At 38.9% G+C, this 19,078-nt stretch overlaps 2 protein-coding genes across 2 annotated transcripts; both read left to right on the top strand.

Annotated features, from left to right (window-relative positions):
* The first annotated feature begins 1,019 nt into the window (after window positions 1–1,019).
* LOC117292917 (heparan sulfate glucosamine 3-O-sulfotransferase 1-like) lies at window positions 1,020–3,411 on the top strand. Its single transcript, XM_033775092.1, has 2 exons — window positions 1,020–1,155; window positions 1,883–3,411. The coding sequence occupies exon 2, from the start codon at window positions 2,079–2,081 to the stop codon at window positions 3,180–3,182; it is 1,104 nt and encodes a 367-aa protein (XP_033630983.1). The 5' UTR covers window positions 1,020–1,155; window positions 1,883–2,078; the 3' UTR covers window positions 3,183–3,411.
* A 1,178-nt stretch (window positions 3,412–4,589) lies between these two features.
* Window positions 4,590–18,493, top strand: LOC117292915 (epsin-1-like). The gene is made up of 6 exons (XM_033775090.1): window positions 4,590–4,711; window positions 6,905–6,977; window positions 7,831–8,543; window positions 10,030–10,235; window positions 12,221–13,132; window positions 14,337–18,493. Exons 3-5 carry the CDS (start codon window positions 8,000–8,002, stop codon window positions 13,112–13,114), a joined length of 1,644 nt encoding a protein of 547 aa, XP_033630981.1. The 5' UTR covers window positions 4,590–4,711; window positions 6,905–6,977; window positions 7,831–7,999; the 3' UTR covers window positions 13,115–13,132; window positions 14,337–18,493.
* The last annotated feature ends 585 nt before the right edge of the window (window positions 18,494–19,078 follow it).

Genomic DNA, 19,078 nt, shown 5'->3' with positions numbered 1-19,078 from the left:
GAAGCAGTCAATATTTGTATAATATGCTGTGGTATTTTGACATGCTAGAATGAATAAAAAACGCACTGAGCCATGCACGCTCTCCCACAAGCACATCACACAAGTATCGGGCCTTTACATAACGTGTACACTCAAAAAAATAAAGAGTTGAATCCAACATTTGCATGAGTACGGTAAGTGACTACACTTTGAAAGTGTTGAATCCAGCACTTTATATGATAAATCCAGCATTTTAAAGTATTCGGTCAACAATTTAAGTGCCAGTTTAACGTTTAAAAAGCTGATCCAACAATTCAAATTATTATTTTTTGAGAAATGTTGAAATAACACTTAAATTGTTGAATTAACCCTTTTTGCGTTGGATCAAAAATTTTAAAGGCTAGATTTAACAAACAAAACGCTGGATCTGACACCTTCAAAGTGTAGTCACTCACCGAACTCATGCAAGTGTTGGATTCAACTCTTTGGTTTTTAGAGTGTAGGATCGTCTTCTTTAAGTGCGAGCTTAGCAAGGACCAGCTGGGCCCAATTCTGTAGAGCTGCTTTTAAAACAGCACAAAAAGTAGTCCAGTACAACAAAATTATGCTTAATTACCAGGTCTAAACTACCATGTCATGTGCACCATTTTTGGGCAGGTATCCTGCTCATGCAGAAAATTCCGAAGCAACATTTCCTGCCTAGGTTATGTTGATTCTGTTGCAAACTATTGTTTAAATTTGTCCTTAAACAAATTGTATTTACTGTCATTTAGGATGTAATTGTGAAAAATATTCATGTCTTATTGAATTAAATATGAAATTGGGCCCTGAGCCTATGGCACGGTATACGATCTGCGATGTGGCAGAGAGTGTGCCCCTCAAAAAAACCTGCGTAAATCCTGCGACTTAAATACACAATAACACAATAGGTCATACACAATATATATACCACTGGCTGTTTTCGAAGCAATGATGACTGCATGACTGCCTCACGTATTGTGCCATATTCAAAAGCAACGAACCAGTGTCTTCATATACAATGTAGTAACGTACGTTTGAGTGATTATAACGAGAGTTTTACATAAAAACCTGTAGAACCTTGCATGATACATCATGGATGGAACGAACTAATGTAGTTGTTTTTTTCTCAAGGGGCTCTAAAGCACATGTATAGAGGTAGGTGAAGACATTGAGAATGATTTGTGCTGATTGATTGATTTGTTTCCAAAGGAACCGTCACCCCCATAACCCTGGGGAAAGGGTAACAACAACTAAATTAATATACACAAATTGCTGTTTACATCAAAATGGGAGTTAGCAAGTAGAATATAACTCGAAATAAATGCCACGAATTTGCGTGGTTTTCCTTTTTTATTGCAAAACAGGGTCGGCCACTTTGTGGACCCCACATAATATAATGGCTTGCGGTGTTAGCTATAGTCCACGACGTATGAGGAAAAGACCGTGCAATTTCGAGGCATTTCCGTGTGGACTGTGGATCATTATATTCTACCTTAAAAAACATCTATCCTATTTCCAACGCTTTTCATAGACCAACTCGTCCGATCAAAGGCAACGTGTCCCTTTAATAATGGAGCTAATCCTTTTTATAGCTCCATGCTTTAACCATATACCTAAACTAATTATTTTGAATATTTATTGGCTTTGCAAGTCTCCTGTATTGCCGTAACTTCTGGGATAAAAGTGGTCCCAACCACTTAATATAAAGGAAGGAACATCTTAATCTGACTTTAGTCGGCAAGAAAGCATCATCGCACCGTCTACTTTGGAGAGAAGACCATGCAGAAATTCCAGTTTTGGACGGGGGAGGAAATTAGCGATCCACACTCGTTACAATATCTGACAAGTAAAACTAAATAATATATTTTCTCTTTTTTTGCAGACGCTGTGAGGGAATTTAGTTCAACATTATCTCCCTTTGATCTTGGTTATAAAATCAGAATATATTATTCAGAAAAAAACATGGCCTATAACTGTTCGTATAAACGTTGAGTTGGAAACCACCGGTTCTTTCCGGACCCAACACTCACTTACATAACCGCAAACCTCGCTTGATTATAATTATACTATACTCTCCGATGCATAAGTTTCAACATTGCCGACAAATCATGAAACTTGCAGTCATAATATTTCGAACGATTGTTTTGGCCGGATTGTTGGTGACTCTGGCAGAGTTTTGGTATACGCAAAGGACATGGCTGTATTCACCACTGTCGCCACCATCTTCGCTGTATTCACCACTGTCGCCACCATCGGCAGAGAGCTTCAATATAGGACAGTGCTACTCATACAGCCAGACAGGCCAACCTCGTCTTCCTCTTTTGCCGTTGTCAGTCAGAACAACATTGGGATGCAACAAAAAGCTACCGCGCGCCATTGTGATCGGAGTGAAGAAGGGTGGTACGGGAGCTTTCAAATTTTTCCTTCGATATCACCCTCAGGTTAGTTACACCAATGGAGAACCCCACTACTTCTCCGTGAAAAAATTCAACTACAACGCAAAAACTTACAAGACAATGATGGCCGAATCGACCTCTGGACAGCTAACCGTAGAGGGCACACCTTCATATTTCTCGGTCCAAAAAACCGCCAACCGAGTCAAGAAAGCGCTTCCACACGTGAAGTTGATACTTCTACTAAGGGACCCGGTGAAACGAGCTATATCTGATTACGTACATGTTCAACAGGTAATGACAACCGAGAGACGTCATGACGACACTAGGAAAAGATCTGATATTCAAATTGGGTCAAGATACGAGATTGCATCTACATTCAAGGAGTCTATTTTCCACTCAAACGGCAGCCTCAAAACCTACAATCTTCTCCTCGTGAAAGGCCAGTATGTGAACTTCCTTTCAAGGTGGTTGGAGCAGTTCCCATTGAAGAGGATTCTTATTCTGGACGGCAGTTCGTTCACAAAGGATCCCCTCCCGACCTTAAAGAAGGTGGAGGAGTTTCTTGGGATAACTCCTTATTTCACACCCGACCACTTTAAGTTCATTGAAGAGAAAGGGTTTTATTGCCTGCAAAAGCCTATCGAGGGAAACTGTTTGGCTTCGAATAAAGGGCGCCCCCCTCCGCAGGTAAGCGAAGAGGTTATCCAGACTTTGCGAGATTACTACGGTCCTTTTAATGAGAGACTTAATAAAATGCTGAATCGAACGTTTTCCTGGTCAATTTAAAAAGACAAAAAAAAACAAACATAGTGCAAACAAATCACCATCTAGCGGATTTAAAGGCGATGGAGTTATGGAAAGGTGTAGGCTTACTCTTTCTCCCCCAGTAATAATATTTTTCAGCAACAAAGACGGATCAGAAGTGCAACACATGTGATTGTTTTAAACCAAGAAGTTATAGGCAGTGGACACTGTTGGTAATTACTCAAAACAATTGTTAGCATAAAAACCTACTTGGAGAGCTGTTGGTAGTATAAAACAGTGAGAGAAACGGCTCCCTCTGAAGTGACGTAGTTTTCCAGTAGAAGTAATTTTCCACGAGTTTGATTTAGACTTTAGTATTAGATTTTGAGGTTTCAAAATAAATCATCTGAAAGCACACAACTTCGTGTGCTCGCAACTTGGACGACCAATATTGAGCGCAAACTTTCACAGGTTTGGCATTTTATGCATTATGTTGAGATACACCAATTGAGAAGACTGGTCTTTGACAATAATTACCAAAGAGGTTTAAAACTTTATGTTGACATTACAGAGCGCAAGCACTTTTAATCCCAATGCCTTTGGTTCAATTCCCGCTCTAGTAAATTAATTTGATTTTGGTCAGCCACAAATCATGTAAAATAATCTTTACCATGTCAGTTTATTTCCCTTGTAGTTGAGATTATCATTAAAATAAACTGAAAATCATCACTCGTTTAAAACTGGACTGTTCCATTGTCAGGAGGGTAATTCGTTTCGTGAAACCAACCAGAATGTCTGTGTTTATGATGCAGTAAAGTTTGTAAATAATTTATTGTAAACAAAGTTTCTGTGTATTTGTATTATATTTTTAGAAAACTAATAAAACTAATGACAAGGTGCCTTCGGGAAAGTACTTTTCAAGATTAGGAGATGTGAATTGTAATTATTATTTATTTTCACCAAGACCGTCAAAACAAACATGACAAAAAAATTGAAGATGAACAAAGAAGTCATTCACTCTCACTCTATCCCATAGCTGTTAGTCCGTAGGGGCGGAGACTGTGGCCATAACACAACCATTAATTTGAAAATAAAGAAGTCAACACTAAACAAACAAGTAAACAATAGAAAACAAACAAATAGATATGTAAGTCCTAGAATAGATGGACAGTTGAATGGAAAGAGAGCCACGAATAGAGCCATGGACATCCTTCCCTATACGAGAAGACCACCTAAACAGACAAACAAACAAACAATGCGATAGATAGCCTTCAACTTTAGAGCAAGGACTTTCTCCACAGCTTCAAATGACCTTCGCACGTCTCATCGCTCTCAAACGTCATAGCGCCCTCCTTTATTAATATTGGCCCATTCGCCGGCCATTCAAAATCCCGCGAGAGCTGAAGGACAGTAGCTGGTGTCATGTAATATTGTCGTTGAAAAACGTTTAGTAACAGGGTACCAGAACCCGGAACGGAGGCGAATTCTCACGTGACTGTGCTTGCAACCACACACACACACACGAAACACAGCAGAGTCCGGAAGGAAGGGCAGCGTTTGAATGATTGAAGGTATTAGTATTACATTTCTTTCTAAATTTCTTTCTTATGATCGTATACATTTTGGTCGGGGGTAATGTGACAGTTTTTAAAGTATTGGTGTCACTTTTAATCTTTTATTTGTTTTGAAATTTGTTGTATCGGGATAGGATAATAAAAATGTCAACACAAACATGACAAAAATTGATGAATGAGGGCGATGCCGGACACGGCGATGCCGTAAGGGTCGTAATGTCATGCAATGCCAATGACGAATGTTTACAAGATGTAGAAAAGGAAAAGTTTCCGCATGGCGCCACCACTTTTTCATTCGATATGAAATAATATAGGGAAAGTTTCCGCATGGCGCCACCACTTTTTCATTCGATATGAAATAATATAGTATCTAATTTACCTCATTAGTCTTTGATATATCCCTTTTTGTAAAAATAAGTGAAAAAGTGGTGGCGCCATACGGAAAGTTATCCTAATATAGTATCTAATTTATCTCATTGATATATCCCTTTTTGTAAAAATGAGTAAAAAAGTGGTGGCGCCATACGGAAAGTTATCCATAGAAAACTCCACACTATCTGAGTTATAAGTTTACAAATAATGACTGTTTATGAGTGCAATGGTGCGAATATGTTCATAGTTGAAAGATGGAATGTTCTAATCAACGAGGCGGAGCCCAGTTGAGAAAGGAACATTCCATCTTTCATTCATTCAACGAATGAACATATTCGCACTAGGCCTATTTGCATGAATGAAAAACATTCATTGTTTGTTTTATATAACATCCAAGTAGATCTTTTTTCCATTTCCCATACAAATTTCAAAACAAACAAAGCGTCTGTTTTGAGACACGCAGACGCCGGAATATGTGCCTTGCAGTAACAACAGTTTATAACACTGCTGCGATACCAAAGACGCGATTGCAGTGATGTTTTTACTCACCGCGCAATAGTACTTTTCGGATGGAACGAAAAATGCACGGTGAGTGATGTAGCAAGCAATAGTACTTTTATTTGCTAACACGTGACAGACAATCCTCCAATCAAATGGCAAGGATCTGCTTGGGTGTTATATAATCAATCCTACTGTTAGTAAATAGAAGTAATACTAAAATAGTATAGTCAGTGATAGATTAGGTAGTAGTAGTAGCTAGTAGTAGAAGAAGTTACAGTCGTACTCATATTTCCAAGTAATTTACTAGACCCAAATTAAAATTCATCAATTTGAATTGATCATGCCAACAAATTACAATCAATTGAAAAAGTCCAGTAGGCCCACGTCCCACGCACCCAGTGCCCAAGCAATGTACATGCTGACTCTGTGGTGTTGGGCACTGAGAATAGATTAGGGAATCCTGCTCCCACTTTTTCACCAATTTTACCAAGAAGAAAATCTTATTTTAGTAAATAAGATACTAGTTTATTTCATACCAAACATCCTTATGATCCTAATAGAAATTTGGACATCTGTGATGATTGTACAATGAAACTCCAGCCATTATGACCTGTATGGCAATTTGCTTTGAATTTCTAAACACACTCCACCAAATGCCCAAAAATAACAGAAAACAAATAATTTAAAACAGCTTCTCAATAAAATGTCATAAGATGCAACCTAAGGCATCTTGTTCTAACATTCACAGTCATTGTTTGTGCTTCGAACGGATCATTTTCAAAATCAGAGAAATCTTAACATTCCAGCCCATCTATTGAGCTATGGAATAGGAGACTTTCCAACGCTAGGCGGCAGCAGACATACCGGGTAAATTCCCATTGTTTACGTAGTTCTGAACATGCGCATAATTCTGAGAACAATGGATTTACCCGGTAAGTCTGCTGCCCTCTATCGTCCCAGAAAGTCTCCCATTGACAGGTTCCCTACCGTCGTCACTCGTTATTGCTGCGTCCTTCGAGTCATTTGAATTTTTTTTTTTTTTTTTTTCAAATTTACTCTGGTGGGATTGAGACCCACGACCTTTACCATTCTTTAACAGATGTTTAACCACTAGACCACAGATAACAGATTTGCTTATCAGTCACTTGGTCAGGCATGACAATCTTATCTATTCTAAGTCTAAATAAATAGGTGTGGAGTGACCTAGAAGAGGAGGATATTGGAGGATTAAGGTCTTACATGTCTACACGCATGTCTTGTGTACTGTGTGCCTGTCACATTCACTACATGTATATACTATTTTATGTTTTCCTTCAGGAACTGCAGTCTTATCAATTTTTGACGGTTGCCACAAGGAAGCCCCAACTGCCACCAAAAGCTAAATCCTAAGGTTTGTTTTTTTAACAGTTTTGAAGTTGTGCTTTCTTTGGATGAAGTGCCCTCACGTCAATAACAAACAAAAGACTGCCATGTCTTCTAAAAATGTGATGTTTGTGGGAAGCAATTACAGGCCTTGAATTTCTCTCTTGAAGAAGCACAGCAATTATCCTCTGGTAAGGGGGCACTTCTATGAGGAAAATGAAGAATTGTACTGATCGAAACGTCGAGTTAATCCAACGGTTCTTTTCAGAACCACCCCAACTCATTTAGAGATTGTTATTACATGGTGTTACCGCAAACTCTTCTATAATAGAATTGTATTGGAACTTTGCAAAGGACACCACAGCAAAAGCACAGGTTACCACGACATTTGCTGTTGGTGTCATGGGCTATTTTGAGGTCTGCAATTATCCTTACACAAAGAATGAAGTTATACTGACTGTCCAGGCCATGGTTTATTACTGAATTTATTAATTGTTTTCAACAAAATAAAACAAAATTTTCAGGTGATTATTTTTTTTCTTCCCATGTTTATCCCTGATGCAATTGCTTTGTATACAAGTATCTATGAAAGTGTTTGCATTAACCCCTAGTGTTGCTTGTAGTACTAGTACGCTGCAACCCAGTGGTGGTCTACTCTAGTTCAGAGTTTGAGACTTGTGTCCTTGAGCAAGATACTTTGAGAGTAGGGGTTAGCCCTGGTGTTTCTGGTTCACATAGTAAGCACTCCTAGTCAAAGGTTTCCTCAGGGTTACGAGCTACTTTGATTAAGTTCACAGAAGAGTCATAATTGGTTTATTACCAGAAATATGTAGTATCAGTAATAACTGAAATGGTGTTTCTCATTTTTCATTGACATTCAGGACATTTCTTCCCCGTGACAAAACATAACCTCTGTTTTGTGTATGAGTGTTCACCACTCAGGACGCAGGCTCTGAGAACAAAAACTCACCACTTGAATCTGGTGACTCGCTCAGTTTCCTAGAAACACTATTTTGGATTTGTGATCAGAACCTACACACACTCGTCAAGATGGCCACCAGTCGAAAAATCAAGAATGTCATCTACAACTATAACGACTCTCAGAAGAAAGTACGGGACGCCACGTCCAACGATCCGTGGGGTCCCTCAAGCACAACAATGTCAGAAATTGCCGACCTGACGTACAATGTTGTTGCGTTCACGGATATTATGGAGATGATTTGGAGACGCATAAACGATAAAGGGAAGAACTGGCGGCACGTCTATAAATCCCTGGTGTTGCTGGAGTACATCATCAAGACGGGGTCGGAGCGCGTCGCGCAGCACAGCAAAGAGAAGATCGTGGACATCAACACGCTGAAGGATTTCACCTTTTACGACACCAGTAACGTCGACGTGGGACGCAACGTGCGAGAGAAGTCGAAGCACATCGTGGGGCTGTTGCAGGATGAGGAGAGATTGAAGAACGAAAGAGTGCAAGCGTTGAAGGCTAAGGAGAGATTCGCACAGGCATCTCAAGGATTCGGGAGCACCACAAAGGCTGAGACAGCTGCTGTTCCAGCAACAACAACACCGGGTAGCATTGAGCAAGGTGGTAGGTTGATCTCACTAAAAACGAAACAAACAGTGCCCAATTTCATAGAGCTGTCTTAGCAACAAGATATGCTAGGCACAACGAAATTATGCTGCCCAGAATAAGGTTACCAGCCACACTACCATGTCACATGTACCATTTGTGACTGGTTTCCTGCTCATTTTTGCTGAGCAGAGGGTTGTTTTAAAAGCAATATTCTCTGCAAGCAGCTTCATGAAGTTGGGCCCAGGTGTGTGATTTCCAGGTTTTTTCTCAAAAACTCTCTTTGAGCCTTTAACATTTTTGTTGGAGGGAGTTAAAGGCAGTGGACACTATTGGTAATTACTCAAAATAATTGTCGGCATAAAACCTCACTTGGTAACAAGTAATGGGGAGAGGTTGATAGTATTAAACATTGTGAGAAACGACTCCCTCTAAAGTGCAAAGTTTTCGAGAAAGAAGTAATTTTCCACGAATTTGATTTCGAGACCTCAATAGAATTTGAGGTCTCGAAATCAAGCATCCGAAAGCAAACAACTATGTGTGACAAGGGTGTTTTTTTCTATTATAGTTATCTCGCAACTCCGACGACCAATCGATCTCAAATTTTCACAGGTTTGTTATTTTATGCATACGTTGAGATACACCAAGTGAGAAGACTGGTCTTTGACAATTACCAATAGTGTCCAGTGTCTTTAAGCATTCGCCAAACTGAGAAAAAATTTGTCCATATATGAGGTTCTGAGTTAAGAATCGCGGAATCCAGGCGTACAAGCTGTTGACATTGATTATAGCAGTATGCCCAGATTGCTTGAAGAAAAAAAAAATCACTTTTTTTTTTATGTTGGTATACTCCAAGTGAGGATACTTGTCTTTAGTGGTGTAGCCATTGTGGGTAGTACTGGGCGGACCTGCCTAGGACTCAAAATTTGAGAAAAATACATTGTGCCGCCCACCACAGCTTAAACAAGTATTGTCCACTGTGCATTGAGTCGGTACATAGGAGTATCAAATGTCACAGTGAAAGAACACAGTCAAAATCCCATTCATTTGATTGCATGGCCCCCATACACAAGCAGTTTGGAAACCTGTCCTCACTTCAGCATTCATGGCCCCCTAATTAAACGTGAATAGCTACCGGTAGTCTAGTTGGTAAGACACTGCTCTAGAATTGCAAGGGACGTGGGTTCGAATCCCATCAGAGTAACATGCCTGTAATATTTTTTTCAAATGACTCCAAGAAGTACTGAGTATACAGTGCAAACACACACATCGGTGTATGGGTAAAAAAAATAAATAAAAAAAATATATGAATAACTTTGTTGATCCACTTGCCCTTGGTGGACGTCAAATTTTTGTTGATTTATTGCCCACCACTTAAATTGATCTACATGTAGCTTTACACCCTGCTTGTCTTTGATAATAACCCAAAGTATACACTGCCTGTACTTAGAAGATGTTGAGTCAGCCGAGGGATTAAGTATTCATACCCTACCTTCCCATTCAGCCGATCCAGCGGCCTCCGACACCCCACCAGCAACGAGGACGTTGACCTCTGACATTGAACAGGCACGCCCCCAGACCTCCAACGAGGAGGAGCTCCAGCTGCAGCTGGCCCTAGCGATGAGCAAAGAGGAGGCGGACCAGCAGAGGCAAGAGCAGAAGAACGAGAGAATACGACTTGAGATGGCCATCAATGAAAGTCTAGACGAGGTACCCTCACCCTTTTCTCACTTTTTAATTTTTGTTGCCTTCAGACAACTAACTTTGATTTTGGTTCAGTGTTGACCCAATTCACCGGGGCATGAGCATTTATTTGTTCATTAGTTTTTTTTAATTTGTACCTTTTATTTCATGATTGTAGGTTTATTTATTATTTGGTTGGTTTTGTTTGTTTGTTTGTTGGGATGTTTGTTTTTCGTTTGTTTGGGTTGTTTTTGTTTTGGATATGAGCCAAACCATCACATTAATGGATTGTCCAATAAGAATGGAAGCATGTCACCTTCATGTATTGGTGCACCCACTATTAGGTTGTAGGGAAAAGAACTGGTTTTAGATAGTCATAGATTGGTATTGTCCCAACCTAATGCTGATTTATAGGCACGACTATAAAGACAGACTATACAAAAAGTACACCACAATTAGCGAGGTGACAGCAAGCACCAACCGCATCTCTGGAATTTTCCTTCCTGAAGAACTACTGCAATTATCACCCTCTTCCAGCAGAAACTTTTTTACACCTTCTTCATGCTTGCTTTCCCAACTTACAATTGGAAAATACTTTACATTAATTTCTTCTTGACTGGCACCTTTTAATTTTGTTTGCATTATTTACTGGAAATTGTGCCTTACACATGCTGTAGTATTAATTTTTAATTCTGGACCTGTTACATATTGAATAGCAGAAATGGAAGATGGCCTGTGATTTTTCAGGATTTGTCCTGATTATTTTAAGGATTGTTTCTAATTACTGGAATACTGTACATCTGATCTCCCTGTACCTTCAGATTATCTTGAAAGATGTAAACTTGCCATCACAAAGATGAAATATTGGTTTTGTTATAAACCAGACCTTCAGATATCAATTTGGAATGATATAGGGAGTCTATAAAGCTCTATCATCATTCTATATAGAAAGGTTTATAGTAACACCATGTAATGACTATCTCTAATGAGTTGGGGTGGTTCTGAGAGAACCATTGGTTTCAACTCGACGTTTCGATCAGTATGCTCTGATCGTCTTCTGTTTTTTGTTTTTTTCTCCAGAAGACGATCAGAGCATACTGATCGAAACGTCGAGTTGAAACTAACGGTTCTTTTCAGAACCACCCCAACTCATTAGAGATAGTCATTACATGGTGTTACCGCAAACCTTTCTGTATCGTATTTCCACCATGCAAAGGTTCAAATCCTACTCTATCATTCTGCACATCCAGGGAGATTCATTTATGCACCCATACCAACTTCTGGGTGTCATTTTCTCATCCCTGTGATATATCATGGAGGTTGTTTACTAGCTTGTCGGAATATTGGGTGGGGGGTTGAGGTGGATTTTAAGGAATTTTTTCATGTGCCTAATTTCATAGAGCTGCTAAAACACAAAAAGTAGCTACATGTAGACACTACAAAATTATGCTTTACCAACCAGCATACCATTCCACATGTCTTACCTGTGACTTGTATCCTTCTCAATTTTGCTGAGCAGAAGTTTTTTGCAAGCACCTATTTGCTGCTCTAGCTTCCCTATGAAATTTGGCCATGATGTATTTTATTTGGTTTACTATGCTTCTTTTCATTGTGTTCTGTGCTCACCTGTGCAACTTTTGGTTCACTAATATGATCACTGCATTGTTAAAAACGTCTAACCCAAAATAATTAGTTCATCGTCAATTTTAACTTCCATTCAAACTAAAAAAGGAATTTATTTTTCATTTATTTAAATTATCCACAAGCCAAAACTCTGGACAATAAAAAAAAAAAAAGAGTTTCTTGGGCTGACAAAATCTACCTATAAAAACTTACACTAATTTAATACCAAAATAAAACTTCAAAATATGAAGGCACTATGTTTACATGACTGTTGGCTTCGCCATGCACAGAACACAACACAAGAGCATACAGGACCAGTCTTAAAGAAAAAGGCAAGTTTGCTACTCCTGGCTAGAGATCAACCACGCTCTTCTCACCCTCCCATGCAGAACACTGATTCCCCACCAAACCAGCGAGCTAACGACCCATGGGCACCAACTGTCAACCCAGTTGCAGCACCTCCTCTTCAGAATGATCCTTGGGCTGTCCTGGCTGCCCCGCCCCCTGCACCGGCCCCAGTCCCTGCCCCAGCTGCCGACCCATGGGCCCCCGCGATGCCAACAGTTCAACCAGCTGTCGATCCCTGGGGTAGCCCAGCAAGCGTTCCAACCGCCATGCCCCTACAGAATGATCCATGGGCAGCTGGTCAAGGCATCCCGCCCAACGATGTGGATTCCGATTTTGACCTGCTTCGTTCCAACACCGCTAACAATGCCGCTGTCCCACCAAGTAGTAATGGTAATCTGTTTGGCAGTGCGCCAATGATGCAGCAGCAGAACACCATCACAGCAAGCGGGGTCTTTGATATGACCGGAATGCAACAGTCGATACAGCAGCAGTCCTTAGAGCAGCAGAAGAAGGCGGCCACCAAACCGGAAGATTTTCTCGGTGTGAATTCGAGCCTAGTCAACTTGGATTCCCTGGTCGGCCCGCCCAAGCCAGCCCAGCTCTTACCGCAGGCGCCAAATCCATTCCTGGGCTCGGGAATGCCAGCCGGCTCGGGAATGTCCATGAGCTCGGCAATCTCGACAGGCCCAGCTGCCCAACAACACCAGAACCCGTTCCAACAGCAGCGCCAACCCGCCCCAACGATCAACCAGATGAGGGCGGAGCCTATGATGGGCATGCAGCAAGAGGTAAACTATGGGGCAGGTGCGGGCTTCTCTGCTAATATGGGCGGGGCTGGGATCAGTCTGCCGCCACCGCTGATCCCGTTGAGTGGAGGAGGTGCCCCCCAGAGTCATATGCAGCCTCAGCAAGCTAACAACCCATTCCTTCTCTAGGACATCTCGGCATCACAGGTATGTACAACAAATTAAACCTATTACCATGGCACTCATTAAAGACACTGGACACTATTGGTAATTGTCAAAGACTAGTCTTCACAGTTGGTGTATCTCAACATATGCATAAAATAACAAACCTGTGAAAATTTGAGCTCAATCGGTTGTCGAAGTTGCGAGATATTAATGAAAGAAAAAACATCCGTGTGGCACCATGGTCACACGAAGTTGTGTGCTTTCAGATGCTTTCAAATTCTAAATCTGAGGTCTTGAAATCAAGTTCGTGGAAAATTACTTCTTTCTCTCGAAAACTACGTCACTTCAGAGGGAGCCGTTTCTCACAATGTTTTATACCACCAACCTCTCCCCATTACTCGTAATCAAGAAAGGTTTTGTGATAATAATTATTCTGAGTAATTACCTATAGTGTCCACTGCCTTTAAAGAGGTTCTGCTTACAAACAGTTCATTTTGAAGTCACGAATTTGATTTCAGCTTTGTGTTTCTGTGTTTTGATGTACTCTTATAACAACTTTCCTGTTATTAAGCGGTAATTTGGACAGTCCCTGCAACCTTGTTATAATAAGAGTCGAATGTAAGTGGAAGTCACAAGATTGAGTCATGCCTTGAACTGTATTTAGTTTGGCTAAAAGAAATGGATATTGTATCGGTTACTGTAATGAAGTGTTTTTATTGTTTCACTCCATTGTTGGAGGGTTTCAACAGTATTTTTTTATTATTTATTTTTTATTTTTCTCTTTTAAAAATGAAATTTTCTCAAACTGCGATTACAAATGATTTTGCACCACCAGATTCTAGTAAGTTTATAATCAAAGTACTGGCTCTGGGATTTGGGGTAGTCCAATGAACTTGTGATTAAAGAACCGGCCGGTCCCTTGCACGTGTCAATCCGTACTGCACGTTAGCTCTGTTGTGCTTAACAAGAACGGCGTAAAACAAAACAAAAGTAAAATGTCTGGCTTGGCCTGGAAATGTCCTTGATTTGATCACAAACAGTTGTATGCCTGCTGCCTTTGGAAACAATTGGAGACTTTTGAACACTAGGTGGCAGCAGAGTTACCAGGTAAATTTTCTGAGCATGTGCCCATTACCAGTGGATTTCACCTGGTAAGTTTGCTGCCACTAAGCAATCTAAAAGTATCCCGATGTAACTTGTTTTTTGCATATTGCTTAAGATACTTTTTTGAATGCTTTATCCACAGGTTGAATCACCTGCAATCTTCTTAGCATGTGGCGTCTTTGCTGCAGTCGTGTGAAGCGGCAGATGGGAAAGGTGGTCTTAAGTTCATAGAGCTGCTTAACAAACATCAAAACCGGCAAAGTGCTGCAAAATTATGCTCACCAGAATAAGGTTACCAACCAAACTACCATGTGTGAATGCACAATCTGTGACTGGTATTCTGCTCATTTTTGCTTGGCAGGAAATTGCTAAGTAATATTTTCAGCTTAGGCAACTCAATGAAATAGACTGATCAGTTAAGCTCCGCCCCATTACGTATTGACCAATCACAACCTATTGCACGATGTATTTGGCCCTGGTCTTAATTTCATGGAGCTGCTTTTAAGCACAACAAAGTTGCTAAGCACAAACATGCTTACTAGAGTTAGTTTACCAGCCAAAATACCATGCTACAGTGCTGTCTGTAACTGATATCCTGCTAATTTTTGCTTAGCAGAAAGTTGTTTGTAAGCAGTTCTATGAAACTAGACCCTGTGAACAAGCAGCGCAGAAATCTCCTACAAAGAACGGATGCAAGGCCGTCAGTGTTTAAATGTGCTGTGACCAAAATGTATTTTGATGTCAATTCAGTTCAAATCTAAAAGTTGGTAAACAAGTTTTAGTGACAAGGTTTTATGTGTATTTTAAAAAGGCATTTAAAGTATTTGAAAAAAAAGACAAGAGTGAAAGGCCTGTTGAGAAATGAAGCAGTCAAAATGTTGTTTCGCAATATAATATTAATCTATTAATTTTGCCAGTAGTGTATACTTTTTGTCACTGTTACGATGAACAAAATTTACATGTGATTTTCACTAATTCTTATCTTGAGTGAATAGAAAGTTGATTCAATTCGTTGACAATATTTAAATATCTGCGAAGTAACATTCAAAGGCCTGTGTTGCTAAAACAAAAAAAGGTCCGGGTGAACGGTGGGCCTCAGACCAAATAGAAAAATTAAAAAATTGTAATATTTTCACAATAACATTTCATTGCAACTCCTTTTAGTAATAAGTGCTGGGAGGTGCTTGCAGGTTTGTCGGCCAAGCAGCACCACCCCCTTTTAAATCTGTGCCCAAATTCACGATTAAGCTTTTTAGAGTACCTTGCACTAAGGCAGTTTACAGGCGACCAGTTCCAGGCAATCTCCCAAGAAGAAAGTTCATTTACATTTCAGTTTTTCTTGAGGATGTTCAGATTATTTTTATATGTTGTGTACAGTTTTAGGTGTGCAATATTCAGGAAATAACACAGCTGCCTTGGAACTTGGAAAACGTTTCCTATTTTACACAAAATTGGTTTATTTATTTGGGGTCTGAGTAAATAAATTCATGTAGAAAAACACTAACCCAATTCACAAAGCAGGGCTGAATTGAAACAAAAAATCCCCATAGACCACGGGGCCCAATTTCATAAAGATGTTTAACAGAAATACTGCTTAGCAGTTTTATGACAGACTCTTCTGCATTTGGAAGGCCCAACTTCCTTTTTGTGGTTGCTAACAGAACATAATTTTCATATTGGAATATTGAGTAGGTTTCTTGCACCTTTATAATGCCTGTTACTGAACGATAACTTATTGACTTGTTTTTCAGTCCATACTGCTTGATGTAAAATGAATACTCTTGTTTTCTTGATATTTTGGTGCAACTTGCTAAATTCCTTTAATCGAATGAATCCACTTAATCAATACAACTTATGCGAGTTATGAAGAAGAAAAAAATGTGTTCATTACCAAATCCCCCATAAAAGTTTACCCATTGTCTGCAATTATGTTGAAACAAAAAGGTTGGAATAATGTACCAGCTTTCAAACTATTTATAATTCTCTCTTTGTTGCTGTAAATCATTGCAACAAATCGATACCACTGATACTGCCCTTTATGAATTACATAAGCATAAACTGTGGTTTCAGTGGGGCTATTGTTACATACTGCATAATAATAGTCTGGTTCCTTACATGTACTTTAGTTGTACTCACTAAAAGGGAACCAGACAAAATGGCTGCAGCCAAGTCAAAGCGACACATTACATATAAATTTGAGTTATTTACATTTTGTTTGTGTTTTTTCTTTGTCATAAAGTTTAGGTGTAGTTAAATACAAACAAGTATTTGATAAAATCGGAACAAAATCGATGAAGTGAGAGTATGAAGGTAAAGTACGTTTTATGCTTTAAACATCTACATTATGATAAGTAATAATTTAAAACATTTACATGTAGTATACAACAAATGACATTGATTGGATAAATCTTCTTTATTAATCAAAAATCAAATCTTTGTGTCAAAACTTCTGTCGGTGATTTTATTTTAAATTATAAATGTATACATGGGTACAGTGTATTGTTCAGCTTTCTTGTAAATGGATTGTTCAAGTGTTAGAAAGTATAGCTTAGTAAAAGTTTACTGTTAACTTGAGAATATTTTTTTATACTAAACCTGACAAATATGCATTTATTGAATATTTTTCTTCTTCTTTTGCTTCAACTTTATTTTTTAGTAGACAATATGTAATTAGACTTAATGAGTGCTATAATATAATGTATAAGTACTAAATTATGAATGATTTGGTATGAGTAATGATTTAAATGAAAAAAAAAGAGTTTTTTAATGAAATGCATTGTTTAGAAATTGAATTTGTAAAAGTAATGGTCGTTGTACATAGAGTTGGTATAATGTAGTTGTGTAGTTGTATACTAGCTATTGTTATTTGTAAACCATCAACAACAGCTGTAGTGTTTACTTTGGTGGTTGTTGTTGTTGTTGTTGTTGTTATTCTTTTTAAATACCGCTAAGCAACTGTGACATCACATCATAACAAAAGATTGCCAATCGAGAATTTTGATTTTCATAAATCCACTGTCAACTAAGTTAAAATGCAACAACTGAAGAAAAGCACTGACTATTTCACATAGCTGCTTACGAATGTGCTAAGCATAAAACTATCCTTGCAGCAAAAGGAGTTACCAGCCAAATAACAATATTTGTTGAACGTTGATTGTGATTGGTACCCCTAAAAGCCTCAAAATAAAATGTGATATTAACACAGTAACTATGACAACAGCCCAATGCATGAAGGTATATTTTGTGGAAGCCATATTATTTTTTGGTTGGGGAGGGGGGGGGGGGCGTTGTTGTTAATTACCTCAATATATAATCGTCAAGAGTACTTTTTCTTATTTCTTTCTATTTTGTGTGTGTTCACAACCGTGAAACGTACAGAGATTTGAGGTTCTTTTGTTCTGAATCGTAGAAAATTTGAAGAAAAGAAAATGTTTAAAAAATAATCACAATATACGGACCTCTCTTTAACATTGCATGAATTATTGTTAACCCAAATGTCAGCTCATGCCATGGCGAACTATGACGTGCCATGACGTCACCACTTTCGCTCTTGAACCCGATTCTTATTTGAAATGTTTTATACAGGACTGGTAGAACCATGGAGGATGGTAGAACTGACAAAATATTCACGGCAAGTGTTCATTCTTCGTTTGATCAATACGCAGTAACGCAATAGTATAATACACTTGTGAAAACTTAAGCTGAATCAGTTGTGTCAGTCAGAAAGAAAACAATGTAAAAAACCAAGCACATTTTTCATTCATTGTGTAAACACAAAAATAAATGTCATTCATTTGGGGTTGTAACACCGAAATCAGTTATTGCGGTTTTTATTTTATTTTTGGTTTTCAGATACAATTTTTTCGAATTTGACTTTATTTCAGAGGGAAATATTTCGCAGGGAAATTTTGTTTTAGTATGAACTTCATAATATGTAAGCTTATACAGACTGAAAATTAAAGTTTTGTTGATCCTTACCAATCCTGTATAATACCTTTTCACTTGTTACGGTGACCAGACCCCTGTAGTTTCATATTTCCAGAAAGATACATCAATACAAAATAATACCAAACTTCATTTCTAAAACAAAACCTCACTTGTCGTAATCTCATATATTCATTGTGCATATTAATTATTGTTGTATTATAAACTAATCTTTATTATCGCTACGCTGTATTATATAAACAAAAGCCTTCACTGGGAGATTATGATTGATTTGTGTCATTTGTGAACTTATTAAATGTACGTATATTACGTGTATTACGAACATACGTCACAATAAAGTCACAATAAACGTTACTGTTGTAGTTGTCGTAAATACCTAGCGTAAACGGAATTTGTTGTTGATATTCTGACACTGAATGTAGACATTTTATGGTTTTGATTTGGCCTCCTCAATCCACTAAAAGCAAAGTTTGTAACCCCGCGGCCGATGGTCTACTCTCCGCCCAGGTAGTAGTTTTAAAAAAAGCAAGGCCGGTGACAGATGCAATTGTGTCCGACATGCAATACTGTCCGCTCCGGACACTTTTGCATATGTAATCGTGTCCGGGGCTATGCAAAAACCGTCCGGTGGACATGTATGTGCGCGCGTAACATTAACATTTCCCATGTCATTCATGACATGCACTAAGCTTTTAAACAAAATGTTGAACGTGTTCCGTCGACCAAATGGCGGTTAATTTACTGCGAGGACGGTTTTGCACGGGCGGACACAACTGCATATGCAAATGTGTTCGGGCCGACACAATTGCACTTTTCAGCAGCGTCCGGGCAGACACGATTGCATAATTTTGTTAAATGCAAAACAGTCAGGCGGACATTATTGCACATGCAACAATGTCCTCCGGATAGTATTGCATACAGGACATAATTGCATGCGAC

Source organism: Asterias rubens, chromosome 7, assembly GCF_902459465.1.
Source record: "Asterias rubens chromosome 7, eAstRub1.3, whole genome shotgun sequence".
In the NCBI taxonomy this organism is placed as follows: domain Eukaryota; kingdom Metazoa; phylum Echinodermata; class Asteroidea; order Forcipulatida; family Asteriidae; genus Asterias; species Asterias rubens.
This window is presented reverse-complemented; position numbering and strand designations above follow the sequence as displayed.